The following is a 16,713-nucleotide window of genomic DNA, read 5'->3' as shown; positions in this document are numbered from 1 at the left end:
AATACCAAATTCACGTGATTACTTATAACAAGACTTCTCCCATGTCCTCAGGAACAAACGTAACTACTCACAAAGCATATTCATATTCATAATCAGAGGAGTAATAATTATCATTAAGGATCTGAACATATGATCTTCCACCGAATAAACCAACTAGCATCAACTACAAGGAGTAATCAACACTACTAGCAACCCACAGGTACCAATATGAGGTTTTGAGACAAAGATCGGATACAAGAGATGAACTAGGGTTTGAGAGGAGATGGTGCTGGTGAAGATGTTGATGGAGAATGACCCCCTCTCGATGAGAGGATCGTTGGTGATGACGATCATGATTATTTCCCCCTCCGGGAGGGAAGTTTCCCCGGCAGAACAGCTCCGTCGGAGCCCTAGATTGCTTCTGCCCAGGTTCTGCCTCGAGACGGCGGCACTTCGTCCCCAAAGCTTCCTCTTTTTTTCCAGGTCAAAACCCTTCATATAGCAGAAGATGGGCACCGGAGGCCTGCCAGGTGGCCAACAAGGCAGGAGGGTGCGCCCAGGGGGGTAGGGCGCGCCCCCCACCCTTGTGGCTACCTGGTGGGTCCCCTTTGGTACTTTCTTCGCCCAATATTTTTTATATATTCCAAAATAATTCTCCATAAATTTTCAGGACTTTTGGAGTTGTGCAGAATAGGTCTCTCAGATTTGCTCCTTTTCCAGTCTAGAATTCCAGCTGTCGGCATTCTCCTTCTTCATGTAAACCTTGTGAAACAAGAGAGAAAAGGAATAAGTATTGTACCAAAAGGTGTAATAATATCCCATAATGCAATAAATATCAATATAAAAGCATGATGCAAAATGGACGCATCACAGCCCGAGGCAAATCTCTCGCAGCGAAGAAGATCACAGTCTCTTGTTGGCAAGCATTTGTTCAGAGCACAAAGAGATTTCTCTCACAACTTTCATAGGTTTGGGTTTAGCATCAGGGAATCAAAGCTTAGAAACACTATACCCCTCTTAATAGTACGGTGGTCCTATGATCCAATGAAAGAAGAAGAACAACAAAATAAAAGCTACGTCTTCACTTCGTCTTCATTCTTCCTCGAACGCAGTCATTTGCTTCGAACAGACACCAAACCAATTGCTTAATTTTCAGCATTTTTTAGGGGTCACTCTCGTTAGCTTTATCTTCGGTGATAACCTTCGCTGCCTCGCAGGGAGATTATCTTCGTCATTTTCATCAAACCCCTCGATTACTCCAGGGACCTGTTACTCCGTGTGCACTAGCAAACACATAAGTCCCAATCTGTTTATGTCAACAAACTCCAAAACATAAGGGGCCTATCATTGCACCAAGAAATATTCTATTGCAAGAGCAAATCATCGCCCTCCAGAGCATTATTCGTAGATTGGAGTATCTCTTGAGCTTGAAGTGTGAAGCCACTACTTCATCACCACCACCTCCATCACCTTCTTCACCACCACAAGAGACTTGAGTACATGCTATGCGCACTCCCCTTGGCTTGTGCCAAGCTTGGGGGAGGTGCCCCGGTATCGTATCACACCACCTTTTTTGCCTTTTATTTATCTTAGTTCAATCTTTAGTTATATTTTGAGTTAGTTGAATAAAAGTTTAGTTCAATCTATCTTCGAGTGTTTGCTTAGTGATCCATCTATCTACGTAATCATGTGAGATATATAATAAAGAGTAGTTCGAGTTTTGCTTTCTTTACTTTTATGTTTAAATCAAAATAAAAGAAAATAAGAAAAAAGATCATATGCTGATCTTATGGTAAGTAATGACATCACATAAATAAAAGTACAAGTGGTAAAATTTGTTGAAAGTTGACAAACATAGCATTGGTCAATGATGCAGTTCATGAAAGAATTAATAAGGGAAGAGAAGATTCACATGCAAATACACTATCTCTTGGACATCTTTTATGATTGTGAGCCCCCATCAAAATATTATATGCCAAAATTGTTGACGTTGGACAAGGAAGACAACGTAATGATTTGTGTTTGTTCATATCCACATAGAAGTTATATCGTCATAGATCCTTTAACATGTGGTGCTTGCCCCATATCTTTGCTAGCCAAACATTCCGCACTAAGTAGAGATACTACATGTGCATCCAAAAACCCATAAACCCAAAATCTTATTTTGAGAGTCCACCATACCTACCTATGGATTGAGTGAGATCCTTCAAGTAAGTTGTCATCGGTGCAATAAGGCAATAAAAATTGCTTCTAAATGTGTTGGATCATTTAGTGTAAGAGAAAATTGAGTGTTGTACGAACTTGTGATGGCAAAGTAATAAAGGCGACAGACCGCATAATAAAGGTTGCTATCATAAGGGGCAATATAATGTGACGTTCTTTTACGCTAAGAGATTGAGCATACAAACCAAAAGGCGCATGACAACCTCTGCTTCCCTATGCGAAGGGCCTATCTTTTACTTTTATGTATTTAATTTTATGCAAGAGTCAAAGTATTCTTCCCTATTCCTTTTTTTATTTTTCTCTTTTTGCAAGCATCATGTGGTGAGGAAAGATCTAGGCATATATATCCAGTTGGATATGAGTGAGCATGAATTATTATTGTTGACATCACCCTTCAGGTGAATGTGTTGGGAGGCGAAACTATAAGCCCCTATCTTTCTATGTGTCCGGTTGAAACTTTTTGCTCATGTGTATGAGATGAATGTTAGCAATCATAGAAGATTATATGATTGTTGAGTATGTGGACTTGCCAAAAGGTTCCAATACGAGACCCTTCCTGAAAAGATGATGAATTGTAGTTGCAAAGTTGACTGAGAACATAGTTTGTTGGTTTTCAATAGAGTTTATGCTTTTACTTTGATGTTGTGATGAATTGTTACTTGTTCATGAGAAGTTATATGATAAAGTTATGTGATAAAGTTCTATGATAAAGTTTGTTGCTGCTATAATAATAAGCATGATGCTTCTATGTCCGAATTTTGTTTTTATCGACACCTCTCTCTGTAAGCATGTGGGCATGTTTTTCGATATCGGTTTTTCGCTTGAGGACAAGCGAGGTCCAAGCTTAGGGGAGTTGATACGTCCATTTTGCATCATGTTTTCCTACTGTTATGTACAATGTTTTTATGCATAATACTGCTTTATGGAGTAATTCTAATGCCTTTTCTCTCAAAATATGCAAGATTTACACAAACAGGGAGAATGTCAGCAGCTGGAATTCTGGACCTAAAAAAGCCATGTCAGCGTTACATATTTTGCACATCTCCAAATGAGCTGAAAATTTACGGAGAATTGTTTTGGAATATATAAAAAAAATACTAGAGTAAATAACTAGTGGAGGGGGCCCATCTGGTGAGCACAAGACAGCAGGGCGCGCTAGGGCCCTCAAGCGCGCCCTGGTGGGTTGTGCTCAGGCCAGCCCACCTCCGGTGCCCATCTTCTGGTAGGTCATTTTGACCTAGAAAAAATAAAGTGAGGACCTTCGGGACGGAGCGCCGCCGTCTTGAGGTGGAACTTGGGCAGGAGCACTTTTGCCCTCGAGCGGATCGATTCCACCGGGGGAACTTCCCTCCCGGAGGGGGAAATCGAAGCCATCGTCATCACCAACAACCCTCTCATCTTTGGGAGGCCAATCTCCATCAACATCTTCAACAACACCATCTCATCTCAAACCCTAGTTCATCTCTTGTGTTCAATCTTTGTACAGGAACCTCAGATTGGTATCTGTGGGTGACTAGTAGTGTTGATTACATCTTGTAGTTGATTACTATATGGTTTATTTGGTGGAAGATTATATGTTCAGATCCATTATGCTATTTAATACCCCTCTGATCTTGAGCATGATTATCATTTCTGAGTAGTTACTTTTGTTCTTGAGGTCATGGGAGAAATTTTGTTGCAAGTGATCATGTGAACTTGGTATGTGTTCGATATTTTGATGATATGTATGTTGTGATTCCCTTAGTGGTGTCATGTGAACATCGACTACATGGCACTTCACCATATTTGGGCCTAAGGGAATGCATTGTGGAGTAGTTATTATATGATCGGTTGCTAGAGTGACAGAAGCTTAAACCCTAGTTTATGCGCTACTTCGTAAGGGGCCGGCTTGGATTTAAAAGTTTAATGCTATGGTTAGATTTTATCTTAATACTTTTCTTGTAGTCGCGGATGCTTGCGAGGGGTTAATCATAAGTGGGAGGTTTGTTCAAGTAAGAACAACACCCAAGCACCGGTCCACCCACATATCAAATTATCAAAGTAGCGAACACGAATCAAACCAACATGATGAAAGTGACTACATGAAATTCCCGTGTACCCTCAAAAACGCTTTGCTTATTATAAGAGATCAATTTGGCATGTCCTTTGCCACAGAAGGATTGGGCTACCTTGCTGCACTTTATTTACCGTTACCGTTACTTGCTCGTTACAAATTACCTTGCTATCAAACTACTCGTTATCGACAATTTCAGTGCTTGCAGAGATTACCTTGCTGAAAAACACTTGTCATGTCCTTCTGCTCCTCGTTGGGTTCGACACTCTTACTTATCGAAAGGACTACGATTGACCCCCGATACTTGTGGGTCATCATGGAGCAGAAGGAGGGCGTGGGAATAAAGATTCGTCGGCCCCTGCTTTTTATAAGTCAGTAAAAGAGGAAGCGTCCCCTCCACCGCGTCATAAAAATCGCCACGTTTTGGCTGTTTGTGTCATTATGGCCACATTGGGTGAAACGATTGATTGATGATAACCCCTAAAATGTGGGGCACAATCTCTGTTTTGATACGACGTGCCAATAAGAGGGTTACCTCGAACCGCGGTTCAAATAAGTAATAACTGATGCATATGATGTCATGGGTGGTGGCGCTTTGGTAAAGTTGTCAGTAATTGACTGCCGAACACACCTAAGCTTTTAGTCCTCGAGACTAAGCAAGCCACGCACTTCGGATGGGTGAAGTTGCGTTTTGTTAGCACATGGTCAGTTGGCCTTATCCCTTGTCAGAAGGGTAATATCAACCGATCGGGGATCTACAAGCTTTGTGCAGATGCTTAGCCTGGGAAGTTGAACTTGCCTGCTAAGCCAAAGACTATCAAGCTGAAGACACTATCCGAAGAAGATTATCGACCTCGGCTTCGAAGACAAGTGCGAGGGCTACTAACGGTGTCCTGAACTAGGGGGTCCCGGCCTAGCTGGCCTAGTCCATGGGCCGAGCTAACAACAAGTTAATAAGGAAGGACTCCGGAGGCCTCCAATCTATGGCGTAAGCATATTGGGCTTTACCGAGGACTTGGCGTGTACTCCAAGTATGACTATTAGATTCAGCATGTAACTGCCAGATGACAACCGACCATGTGCAACCCTAGATACCCCTGGTGCCTATATAAGCCAGAGGGTTTAGTCCATAGGGGCAACAATTCATCATCATCTCCATTACCCCTAGGGTTTAGTTCACAACTTACAATCTCGAGGTAGATCAACTATGTACCTTGATACACCCATAATATAAGCAAGAGCAGGATGTAGGGTTTTACCTCCTTAAAGAGGGCCCGAACTTGGGTAAAAGCATCGTGTCCCTTGTCTCTTATTACCCATCGGTCCGATCTCACAGCTTGGGCCCCCCCTACCCGAGGTGGTGAGGTCTGCCAGTTTTGACACCGACACAAGTCGGTGTGGAAGGGATGACGGGAGGACCGAAGGCGATAGAAAAGGGGTGAGAGATCCATCTGATGACGACAATGCAGTGGCTCGCGCGGAGTCGCTCGGGTAGGAAAGAGGTCGTTGCTTCCCGTCACAGCTCGGAGGATATTGGGAAGATTCAACTCCCCCCTTATAGAAATAGTTTGGGTGTTTTTTTTGGTGATCACCAATAATTTGTTGGCAAAGGGGAGGACGATTTTTTATCCACCCACCCAATATAAAAAATAATATTAAGAAACAAAATTACTAAATCTCAGACGACTGAGACTTAAAGAAGTCTCAGTCAATGCTATATTCATGAGATCTTACACGAAGATCCGTGTAAAAAATCAATTCTTTTTCTTTCTATATTTTTATATGTTATGCCACTTGACCGGTACTTCAATCTAGCCACCCCCATTAAGAAAAGGGAAGTTGTTGAAGATGCTCTAATGCATGGAGTCATGTGTCCACATGACTAGCATCTACCAAAAGGTGGTTCTCATGAAATTTGCGCAGACAGCAATGCTATACACATGACAAAAATCAGACTGACTCATAGACTATGCTTAAAATCCGGCCGGACACGCGTGTATACATCAGGCACCGGCCACTGGATTTCGATGTCGTGCATTCATCGGGCGTCGGGATTTAAGCAGTTTCGTTGTGCAAAAATACTGGGGAGTGCAATGAATGCATCCCAGTCAAATTGTCTTCGCGATAGATTTTCAAAGAGAATCTTGTTTTTTGGGGTGAATATTTAGTTGAGACAAATTGAGAGATCATAGGGTTCACGGGAGGGGAACTTGATTGTGCACACGGCCAGGACGACAGGGACATCAGTGTGAATCAATTGACCATGAAATCCAAAGGTTTACATCGGATTCATCAAGCCAGTAGTACCTTGTTCTGTTTTTATAGATTGGTAGTGCCTCATCGCCTTTGTTTAGTCCTGCCATTCCCCTGCATCTTGACCTTTTCCTTTTAGACAAGGAGAGGTGCATCTTCCCTACCATTTTCTCTTTCTTATATACGTTCCATTTTTGCACACATTCTTTTATTATTAACCAGTGGGTGTGTATCAATCTTGTGATCACCGAGATTAGTATACTGAAACATGTGTGCGCACTAATTTTGACGTGGTTTTATTTTTTCGTTTGTGAAGCAGCCCTTTGAGATAGATAGATATTATCGTAGATGGTCCATGCCTCTATGGATACCTTGGCCAACTTGTAGCCGTTGTGTTTGATTTCTTCTAAGCGCTGGTCCCTCTAAACAATTCCCAGTTGGTACTATAGACTATATAGCACTATTAATCAACGCAGAATTAAGCACAAACATTGGTGGGACAACAAGGACCCACTAGGCGTGAAGATAGCACTATCCAAGACCAAGTACACAACCCAAAAGCCTATCCTTCAAGCAAAAAAACCTCTCGCAGCGCGCACATGATTGGATCATGGCGCGCACAACACAAATTGGGGCGCTAATTAACGTTGTGCCATTGGCTGGATGGAGGCTGTGTTGGAGAGAAAGTGGATGAGGACAGTTTTTAGTAGTAGCATCATGGTGGGGGCATCGTGCTGGACCCTATCTCCATCACCATCACCTCTGTGATGACCGCATCCACCAAACATTTCAAGGATAAGAATTAGTACTACATATGCACTTGTGTAGCTAGTGTTGTTTATTTATGGCCTTTTCAAGAAGCTTTTTCTTCTCCACAAGAATAGGTGGTGCTATCTGTTCGCAGGACCTTGAGAAGTTGCAAGATCTGGACCATGGGTACATGTAGCCAGCTGTAGATTTTGATTCCTGTGGAAGAATGACAGGAACGGATTCTGAGAAGTTGTAGTTTCTATATTTGCTAGTAGTAGTAAAGGTGCTGTGAATTTTAGGCTCTATCACTGACTGATGCATGCAAGGGGCCTTTTGGGCAATTCTTTTAGAATTTGGCCCCCTCCCCAGCTTCTCCCATAATTGTTACATCATTTTTTTTACAACTCCTAGCTAATTAGACCTTAACTAGCTAGGAATTATAAAAAAAGATTAATGGCAATTCTGGAAGAAGCTGGGGAGGGGGTCAATTCTGGGAGAATTACCCAAAAGAACTGGCCCCTAGTATCTCATCTCATGCATGATGATCCTGAACTTGTGTGAAAACAGCCATCTCATGTGGTAAAAAAACTAAACAATTCAGATGCCGCCAATCTGACTACCGATAGTTTCGAACACATGCTCTTGTTAGCACGCGGCAAACGTGATAAGCTATCTGAAAAGAAAGGGAAATAGACTCGACCCTTGAAATTGACTATATGATGGGCATTTCATGATCCTTTCACCGTCACACTCGACGAAAGAGAGTCGTGAGTGTGAACTTTGGAGAGAAAACTTTGAAGTCAAGTTGACTACAAAGTTCAAAGACCTACTTATTCCGCTATGGAACTTATTTTCAGTTGAGTCTTTCAGTCGCTGGTCACAGTCAAACCGTGTTCTGTACGAGCCAAGATATTTTTCCAGTAATGAAGAAACTCGATGCTCTCTAATTCGGGCAAACCAATTCCCACTTATACTCTTCCTAGAAAAAACTCCAACGTATACTCCACTACATGGCGCAAAAAGGAAAAAGAAACTTTAACCTATGTACTTACTAGTGAAGTGCCACGTCGAGATTTACCAATGGCAGATAACGTGCCAAACGGAAGCTGAACTCCAGAGACTTCTCTCTATTCAAACTCGGTGTATATGTTACACACACGGACACGACAAAATTGCTAGGGTATGAGATAGATGGTGCGTCCAAGCACAAGTTGCGTAGGATGGCAAAGATCAGGCAGCCCATTCATTTAGATGCGACTTGGACCAAACAGGTCTCTGAACACAACCGCCAGCAAATTCCGTTTGATCCTTCCTTGGCTCAAGGTTGGCGGCAGACCCATCCCGTCCCGATGAGTTACGGTCGAGAAGACCCATCAATCAATGCTTATTCCTTTTGGTGCACATGGCACATCAGTCTGTTGCGCAGACAAGTATCTAACTCTACACGTCATGGTCCATAGGGTTTTATACAGTTAAGCAAAAGTCTAGTGGCAATTGGCAAATGGGGAATGAATGGGTAGCAGCTTTTGTGGTCAAGATGGCGACCAAGCGCGCGCTTGTACACACGGACGGACGGACGGACGGAGCAGAAGGGAGTGGAGGAGAGGCGATCAAGGGGGGTTTGTCGGTCACGTTCGTCTACAGCTAAGCTGAAGCAGAACCGAGTCGCGCTGCACCGCGCGACGGGCCGGGCCGGGTTGAACGGCGCACCTCCTCCTCATGACCCGTTCAACACCGACATCCCCCACATGCCCCCTATCAACCCCGTCACCTCACCTCACCTCCCTCTTTCTTTACGCGCTGCTGCTGCTGGGAACCTCGCAATTTTCCACCCAAGGGTGGTGGTGCTCGACCATTTAGTTTAGTTGCTACTGAAAACATTCAGTCTGGGTGCTGGGAAGTCCAGGTGCGATGCAGCGGCCATGTGCTAATGGCTGTTGATCTAAAATTGTTTAGTACTGGCAGTAAACATTCCTGAGCAGTAAGATCTATCTCATCGCAAAATATCCTATGCCGCACAGCAATGCCATCTGTTAGGAATCTACGGGGTACCGCTAACATTAAAATCCAAGGTTCGTGATGAGGTGAGCCCCAGCCTCACCAACGAGGGAACCAACAAGTACTCGTGTGCCCACGTGACGCTGTTGCGCCGGTACAAGTTACCGTATCAGCTGATGGGACAGATGATGATGATTGATGAACATGCAAATGCCTAACTTGGACCAGATCATATGATTGTGCCAAACCAAGCAAGAAACGTACCAAGACTTGTCATGTTCACATTCTCGTCTTCCAACTTCCATCACAGTTCACATTTCTCATCAGTCACCAGGCATATCAGAAAGGATCAAACAACTCATTTACCAGTTACTATGTCTGCCATTTTCTTTCACATGCTACTTGAAAGAACCGTGCCAACTGCTCACCAGGAGGGCAACGCAGTGGCGTCTTCTCAGCGACGGAGATGGTCGCCGGAACGCGCGCAGAGGGAGGAGCTGTTGTGCAGCAGGATCAGCTTGAGCCCCCTGGCAGCCTCAACGGGCCTCGGGACATTCCTCCTGGATTCACGGTGGCTGTTGTAGTAGTTCTCCGCCAGTGCGGCCTCGTCCAGGCGTGACCACGCCGCCCCCCTCGGCACGCTCGCCGCCCACATGAACCTCTCAGAGCAAGGGTTCATCAGCGTCTCCCGGAACTCCTTGGCTCCCTCGCACAGCAAGCCCTGAAATATCGTACAGAAACAGCAAATCAGTCCAGTTACAGTTTTACACACGAATAATAAATGTCTTTAGCAGGAGGGCTGCAGAGATTCAGAGAAGAAAGCAAATGCCATGGTACGGTACCTCGGACATGGCTTTGATCTTGAGGTTGACGCTGTTGGACAGGATGACCATGTTCTGGCCACTGCCTCTCAGCTTGTTGAAGAGGAGGGCGCAGTCGAGGATACGGTCTTCGGTCTTCGGGGAATCGATGTCAGTGAGGCTTCTTGGGGAGAAGATGCCAGTGAAGCTCCTTGGTGATAAGAGGGCCAGCATTGAGTTGAAGGCGCCGGCAGCGGTGGCTTCACTCTTTTCACTGTTGCGTTGCGTTTCTGTAGGAGTTGCAGGTGGGGTTGGTGCTACTGGCAACATCTCGGAAGAACTCTGCACGTGGATCCACCAGCTCTCGTTCTCCATGCAATCCTCGATCCATTGCATTATGGAGGTGGCCTTTGATGACCTCTTGAACATGCCCTCCCGCTGTTTCATGCCTTCGAGCTCCCTCATCACTGGCAAGACGATAAACACAGGGTTTCAGGGGATGAGAATAGCACATCAAGCACTCGCAGTCAAGTCAGTTCAGTTAATAATAACAACAAGCTGGGAAAGCATATTGAATACAAGACACAATAAGATGTCAAAACCTGAAAGTTACAGAAGCTCAATTCTTTAGTTAATATACCATCATAGCATGAGATGATTGTTGCAAATGAGTTACAAAGTCAAAAGTGGTAGTGAGTAGCAGCTCAACCGAATGAGACATGATCATTTAATAACAAGTCAAGGTCACAATAAGGAAATAGGTATATGCAACAATAGAAACATGGAACTGTATACAAAGTATGTACATTTCCCTTTTGTTCAAAATGCTATGACAGATGAAACAATTACTATACTGTTCTTAACTTACCAATCCTTGGTATGATCAGATGAGTTCCTTTTATGCCTTTTAGTAGCATTATAGACTTCCTTGATTCGTCATCAAGAAGACAATCGGTATCAGCCAACATGGTCCAGACTTTCATCCCTTCTCCAACCCTATTTGATTCGTGGTTTTTGTGCTGTTCACAATAAAAAATGGTCTCAATTTTAACATCAAAGATATCTTTTCATCATCAGTTCTGTACCTCCTAGGAGGATTGTAACATAAACCCTATCTTTTCAATACAAAGAAACGCAAAAATCTCTTTGCGTTTTCTCGAAAAAAAAGGCAAAGATATACAAAATGGAAATTCAAAATCAAAGCTTTACGGTTACTTACTGGAAGGCTGTTCAGTTCATCTTCCAACCTGATTGAGAGATTAGCTTCACTAGCATCAGCCTGGGTACAATCAAATGAGCTAGTTGGTCTCAAGGGAGAATTTGACAGAAGAGTCTGGAAAGGGAGCCTATCTACCACCCTTTTCTTTGTGATTGCACTTTCAATTCGTGCACGGTTTTCAGACACATCCCTTGTTTTCTGAGCTACACAAGATACTGGTGTAGAATTCTCCTTGTCGGAGCAGAATGCCTCCTGATCTTGGTCTGCATCCACTGGGAACAGGTTCTTCGGAAGACAACTTCTCGCTTTCATACCTCCTGTAGATATAGGTGTAGAATTCTCCTTGTCGGAGCAGAATGCCTCCTGATCTTGGTCTGCATCCACTGGGAACAGGTTCTTCGGAAGACAACTTCTCGCTTTCATACCTCCTGTAGATATAGGTGTAGAGTTCTCCTTGTCGGAGCAGAATGCCTTCTGATCTTGGTCTGCATCCACTGGGAACAGGTTCTTTGGAAGACAACTTCTCGCTTTCATACCTCCTGTAGATATAGGTGTCAAATTCTCCTTATCTGAATAGAAAGCTTCAGCATCTACTGTGTGGAAACGTTTGGACTTTGATGATAGATCATTGCATTCCCGTTTACTGATGCTCCTGTTTGGCGTGTATTCGGCCGACACTGAATTATCCATCCTTGAGCCAAGAACCTTCCTACCAATGGACTTGAGAACTCTGGAGGGAGGTGTCACATTTTCCTTGTCTGGAAAGATGTTTTGTTGCCTCACAGGGGAGGTAGCATCATATTCTGATGAAAGTTCACTGCATTCCCTTTGATGGATGCTCCTGTTTGAAGTGAACTCTGCTGACACCAGAACCTTCCCAGCAATGGGCTTGAGATCCATGGAGGCAGGTGCCACATTCTCATCAAGAAAAAGGTTTCCTTGTTCCGCAGGGGAGATAGCAGCATTGTACTTTCCAGGTGGTACTGAGTTTTCCTTGTCTAGAATGATGTCATTTTTGAAATCTTCATCCGGCATGAGCATAAATTCTCTTTTAACTGACATTAACGGAATAAGATTTTCAGATGTAAGTTCATTTGACTTCATCTTCTTTACAATGTTCAACACGGAGTTTTCACCCTCTGAAAAGTCATCATGTTCCAAATTCAGAGGGGAAATGGAATCCATCAACTCTTGGGAACTGGTAGGCTTCAACATTATCTGACTCCTCTCAAATGTTATGTTGCTCGAGGCATAAGGGGTGGTATTCTCCTTGTCCAGTAGACTGATCTCTTCTTTTTCTTCAGTTGCTTCTATATCCAAGTTGTCAAATATACTCCCAAAATTTATGCCTTCAAGCTGACAGTCCTCCACAACAATCTTATTTTGGGCCATTTTCTCCTTGTTTGACAGAACTCCATCCAATTTATGATGGGACAAACCATCATGCTTCATCTCTTGGTGGCTATTCGTATTTCCATCAATCATGTCATGCGTGAAAGGATTTTCTGGCATGGCCTCATAGGATTCCATATGTATAGTAGAATCCAGCTGTGAGATTTGATTTGCAAAGGTTCCGTATTTGGAAACCGAAGGGGAAACAGCACATGGCGACTCTGGTCCCATCTGTGGTTTTGCATCAAATGAATCTTGTGGGATAGAATTTTCAGAGAAAATGTCATGCTGCTCTGTCTCCTTAGCAAAATTCAGTATGGACTTCTCTTCATCCGAACGCTCCAAATTCAGAGGGTTTGGCACTTCTTGATTCCTCTCCATGGTACTGCTGTCCATGACATGGGGGTTGATGTGGACCTTTTCTGGTGCAATCATCCTTTCCTTCTCTCCAGCTTTGACATCAAAATTATCAAACAAAACCATGCAGGCTGCACATTCTCCCTTGCAGTTTTGAGAACATACACGATTCTCATTTTGGGCTTCTTCGTTCTTGTAGCTGTAGCTCAAAGTCCTGCTTCTCCTTCCTGTGTCAATGTGAAGAGACTTCACTGACTTCAACTTGGCCCTTCGGGACATGGTGCCTGATGCTTTCTGTTTGTCTGATTGGACTGGTTTTCCAGCTGCCTGTATTATTGAAGAGCCAACAGATTCTGTAATTGAATTCTCACTAACAATCGTCCCCCCTATCACTCCCACTCTGTTGTCATGAAAATGTGAGAGTGAAGACTCAGGCAATGGTGGTGCCGAGGGGATCACTTTAGCCCAGCATTCAGTTTGTTCTGATACCACTTGATGTTTTGTCTCCTGTGCATTATATTAGACAGTTAGCATTGCAGATAAGTACCAAAAGTTAAAAGATGTGAAGATCAGTAAAAGTTAAGGGGGAAAAAATCAAGCAGTAGCACTCATGCAAACATGTAGCATCCTCAAAGAAAAACACACACAGAAATATTGGAGAATATATAATCTAGATATAAGTCTAAACAATGCTGTAAGCAAATCGGTATATCGAAAGTGGTTGCAAAATCTGAAGTGGGTAGATATTATCATCATGCAGTTCATATCAAAACAAATTTATGATAAATATCAGGGAAACAACAAGTATTGCTGACCAAGAAAATTAAAGCATGTATTCGTGTTATTCTAGATGAATATTAGTTTGATGTACATAGTTGATAAATTATTAGTTGTGTTCAGTTCTATCAAACGCGTGGCATATAAATCCAGACTGGCAGACAAAGCAGTTCAATCTTGCACAAAATTTCTTAGTGTTAGCTGAGTACCATATATCCCATGAGTACACCAGCCACAAGAAAATCATTTAGCAAACTAAGCAATCAAAAAGAATGAAATCGGCAGACAAACAAGTTCAATCTTGCACAAAATTTCTAGTGTAAGCTGAGTACCATATATCCCATGAGTACATTAGCCACAAGAAAATCATTTAGCATACTAAGCAATAAAAAGAATGAAATCGGCGGGGAAATCCAACTAGGATTAACTAATTTGCGCAGGTGTTCAATGCATTCAGGTTGGTTCAGTATCAACTTTCGTTAGGACTTGACGATACTAAAACTTCGTACTAGGTAGAACTCCAGGAAGACGACACACAAAAAGTTCCTTAGCAGTCATAATTTTTAAGCATCTTTACATTACCACTGGAAGAAGTGGAACCTTAATAAACCTACGCACTAGGCAGAATTCCAGAAAGACGAGGCACATCAAAACATGATAATCAGGAGTCACCGGTGAAGATATTCAACTATGTACATGGGATTAACTAATCTGCGCAGGTGTCCAAAGCATTCAGGATGGTTCAGTGTCAGCTTTTATTAGAACTTACTACACAATGATTAATGAAAGATAAAAAATTCCTTAATAGTCATAATTTTTAAAGCATCTTTACATTACCACTGGAAGCATTGGAAGCTTATAATAAACCTAGGCACTAGGCAGAATTACAGAAAGACAGGGCATATCAAAACTTGATAACTGTAAGCAACTTCATGCTTCAAGTAACAAGGAACATAACATTATTCAATTGCTGAAGTATTCAGTTACAAAGCTGGATCCTGATTTCAAATGTAATTCATTTCTGAAAGTGATTACACATAAATGGATTATAAAATAAATAAATAAACTCTAAAAACATACACTAAAACGGGTGAACTAGAAAATAACGGAATATCGATCATTGTAGATGTTGCCTAAATTAACCAATCTACTAAACATCTTAAATAATGCATTATAAGATTTGGCACAACAGCGGCAATTTCAGTATTAGCTTGTTGGGATGCAATCTCATTGTTTGATATGCAAATAAGCTGAGCTAAAGGGACACCATCCATTGGTACCCATACCAAAACCAAGGGCATGAAATGCATCTCAAGTTTCATCAAAGGTTTTCAGTATTAGCTTGTTGGGGTCAAACCTGATGAGTTCTTGTCTCCATTGGTTCCCTCTGCCCAGGCACCAACTGATCCTGTGCTTCCTGTTAATTTCATCAAACGCTTAGACTGCAAGCAACACAGCCAAAATACATACAGATTTTGTACCGGTATAAAAGAGAATTATTGACCTGATGAGTATGGATCTCCTCCTTGTCCTCCTCAACAAGTGGTGGAAGCAGATCATCCATCTCAAATGCCTCGCGCAGGGAAAGCCAGTGAAGTCGGTACTCCCTCTTCGAGGCCCCGAGCTGCAGTGTATCACCAGCCACCAGCTCCACCAGCGTGTTTGGTGGGATCCTTTGGCCCGAGATCCAGGTCCCATGCACTGGGTCAATCAAAGCACAACCATGGATCAATTGTATGTAATTTTTGCATTATTTTGATCGAAGTTGCAAGCATATTCGCTATCATCGCAGGCCCTTATGAATATGATAAGGCGGGGCTAATCCTGACAAAATCGAGCCTATCGGGAGCAAATCCAAGTGAACCGATGACATAAATACCCCAGAAAAGTCCCCAAATAGATCGGTCTACACGAATCGATTCACCCTAACAAAACCCTAGAATTCGCGTAAACCCGAGCACGCGCGGAGATCGCGAACGGCACGCGCGCACGCGGAGAGTGGGGAGACGGAGAGGGCTGCGCGGGGGAAAGCGTGGTCTCGGTACCAGAGGAGAGGTCGGTGACGGTGATCCGGCGCTGGCGCCGCTTGCAGCGGACCTCGAGGTGGCGGCGGCTGACGCTGGGGTGGTCGATGAGGACGTGGCAGTCGGGGTGCCGCCCAAACAGCACCGGCGGATCCTCCGCCTCCTCCTCCGCCCGATCCGCATCCGCGCCGCGCCGCGCCGCCTCCGTCGGCGGCCCGTTGAGGAAGATGTGCTTCAGCACGACGCCGCCCTTGGCCACCGCGAACGCCGCGATCGGAGACCCCGCCCCCGCCTCCAGGTCCTCCGCCGCCGACGTCGCCATGCCTGCGCGTGTGGGCTGGTTGGGTGGGCGGGGCGAGGAGGAGTCGAGATGATGACGCTACGCCTCTCTGTGTGTAAAACGCAGCCCAAGAGGGAGGCGGAGGGGATTCGAAATGGGGAGGAGACGTTGGAGCCGGGGCGGATTTGAGAGCTTTGCCAATTGCAACGGCTAGAATTTTATTGTTGGGATATAATTGGAAGGGGCCGACGCGTCACCGCGTGAGTCACGCGCTCGCCCTGGCTAATGACGCCTGTGCGGGCCCATTTTCTATTTTCCTTTTTCTACAACACCATTTTCTAATTTTTTGTTCACAAAAATGTCAAATTCTGCGCCGAAACATAAAGGCGTCAATAGGTAAAGGAAAATGATCAAAATGGACCGACTGCCCCATGTACCGTGTCTGTCACCTTGATCGGCTGCCACGTGTCCCCATTGGCCTGGTGAAGCGTCTTCGTTTGTCCCTTCTCATCTCCCCACCCTTTTCGTTTTCTTTGCACTCTTCGTTTGCAAGTCAACAATGACATTGTTGCAAGCTACTACTTCCATTTGCACACCCCCCTCCCCCC

The 16,713-nt window shown here is 43.9% G+C and overlaps 1 protein-coding gene across 1 annotated transcript; it reads right to left on the bottom strand.

The window, feature by feature from the left end:
• Positions 1-9,511: 9,511 nt before the first annotated feature.
• On the bottom strand, positions 9,512-16,302 carry LOC123096381 (uncharacterized). The gene is made up of 7 exons (XM_044518117.1): positions 15,847-16,302; positions 15,306-15,502; positions 15,159-15,218; positions 11,276-13,531; positions 10,925-11,075; positions 10,099-10,523; positions 9,512-9,977 (listed from the first exon to the last, which is right to left on the bottom strand). Exons 1-7 carry the CDS (start codon positions 16,145-16,147, stop codon positions 9,711-9,713), a joined length of 3,657 nt encoding a protein of 1,218 aa, XP_044374052.1. The 5' UTR covers positions 16,148-16,302; the 3' UTR covers positions 9,512-9,710.
• Between the last annotated feature and the right edge of the window lie 411 nt (positions 16,303-16,713).

This window comes from Triticum aestivum, chromosome 4D (assembly GCF_018294505.1).
Source record: "Triticum aestivum cultivar Chinese Spring chromosome 4D, IWGSC CS RefSeq v2.1, whole genome shotgun sequence".
Taxonomy (NCBI): domain Eukaryota; kingdom Viridiplantae; phylum Streptophyta; class Magnoliopsida; order Poales; family Poaceae; genus Triticum; species Triticum aestivum.
This window is presented reverse-complemented; position numbering and strand designations above follow the sequence as displayed.

Coding starts and splice junctions, on each gene's coding strand:
- LOC123096381 (XM_044518117.1), bottom strand. CDS start 16,147: ATGGCGACGTCGGCGGCGGAGGACCTGGAGGCGGGGGCGGGGTCTCCG. Junction 13,532..15,158: donor TGGAGACAAGAACTCATCAG/GTTTGACCCCAA, acceptor TATAATGCACAG/GAGACAAAACATCAAGTGGT. Junction 9,978..10,098: donor AGATCAAAGCCATGTCCGAG/GTACCGTACCAT, acceptor ACGATATTTCAG/GGCTTGCTGTGCGAGGGAGC.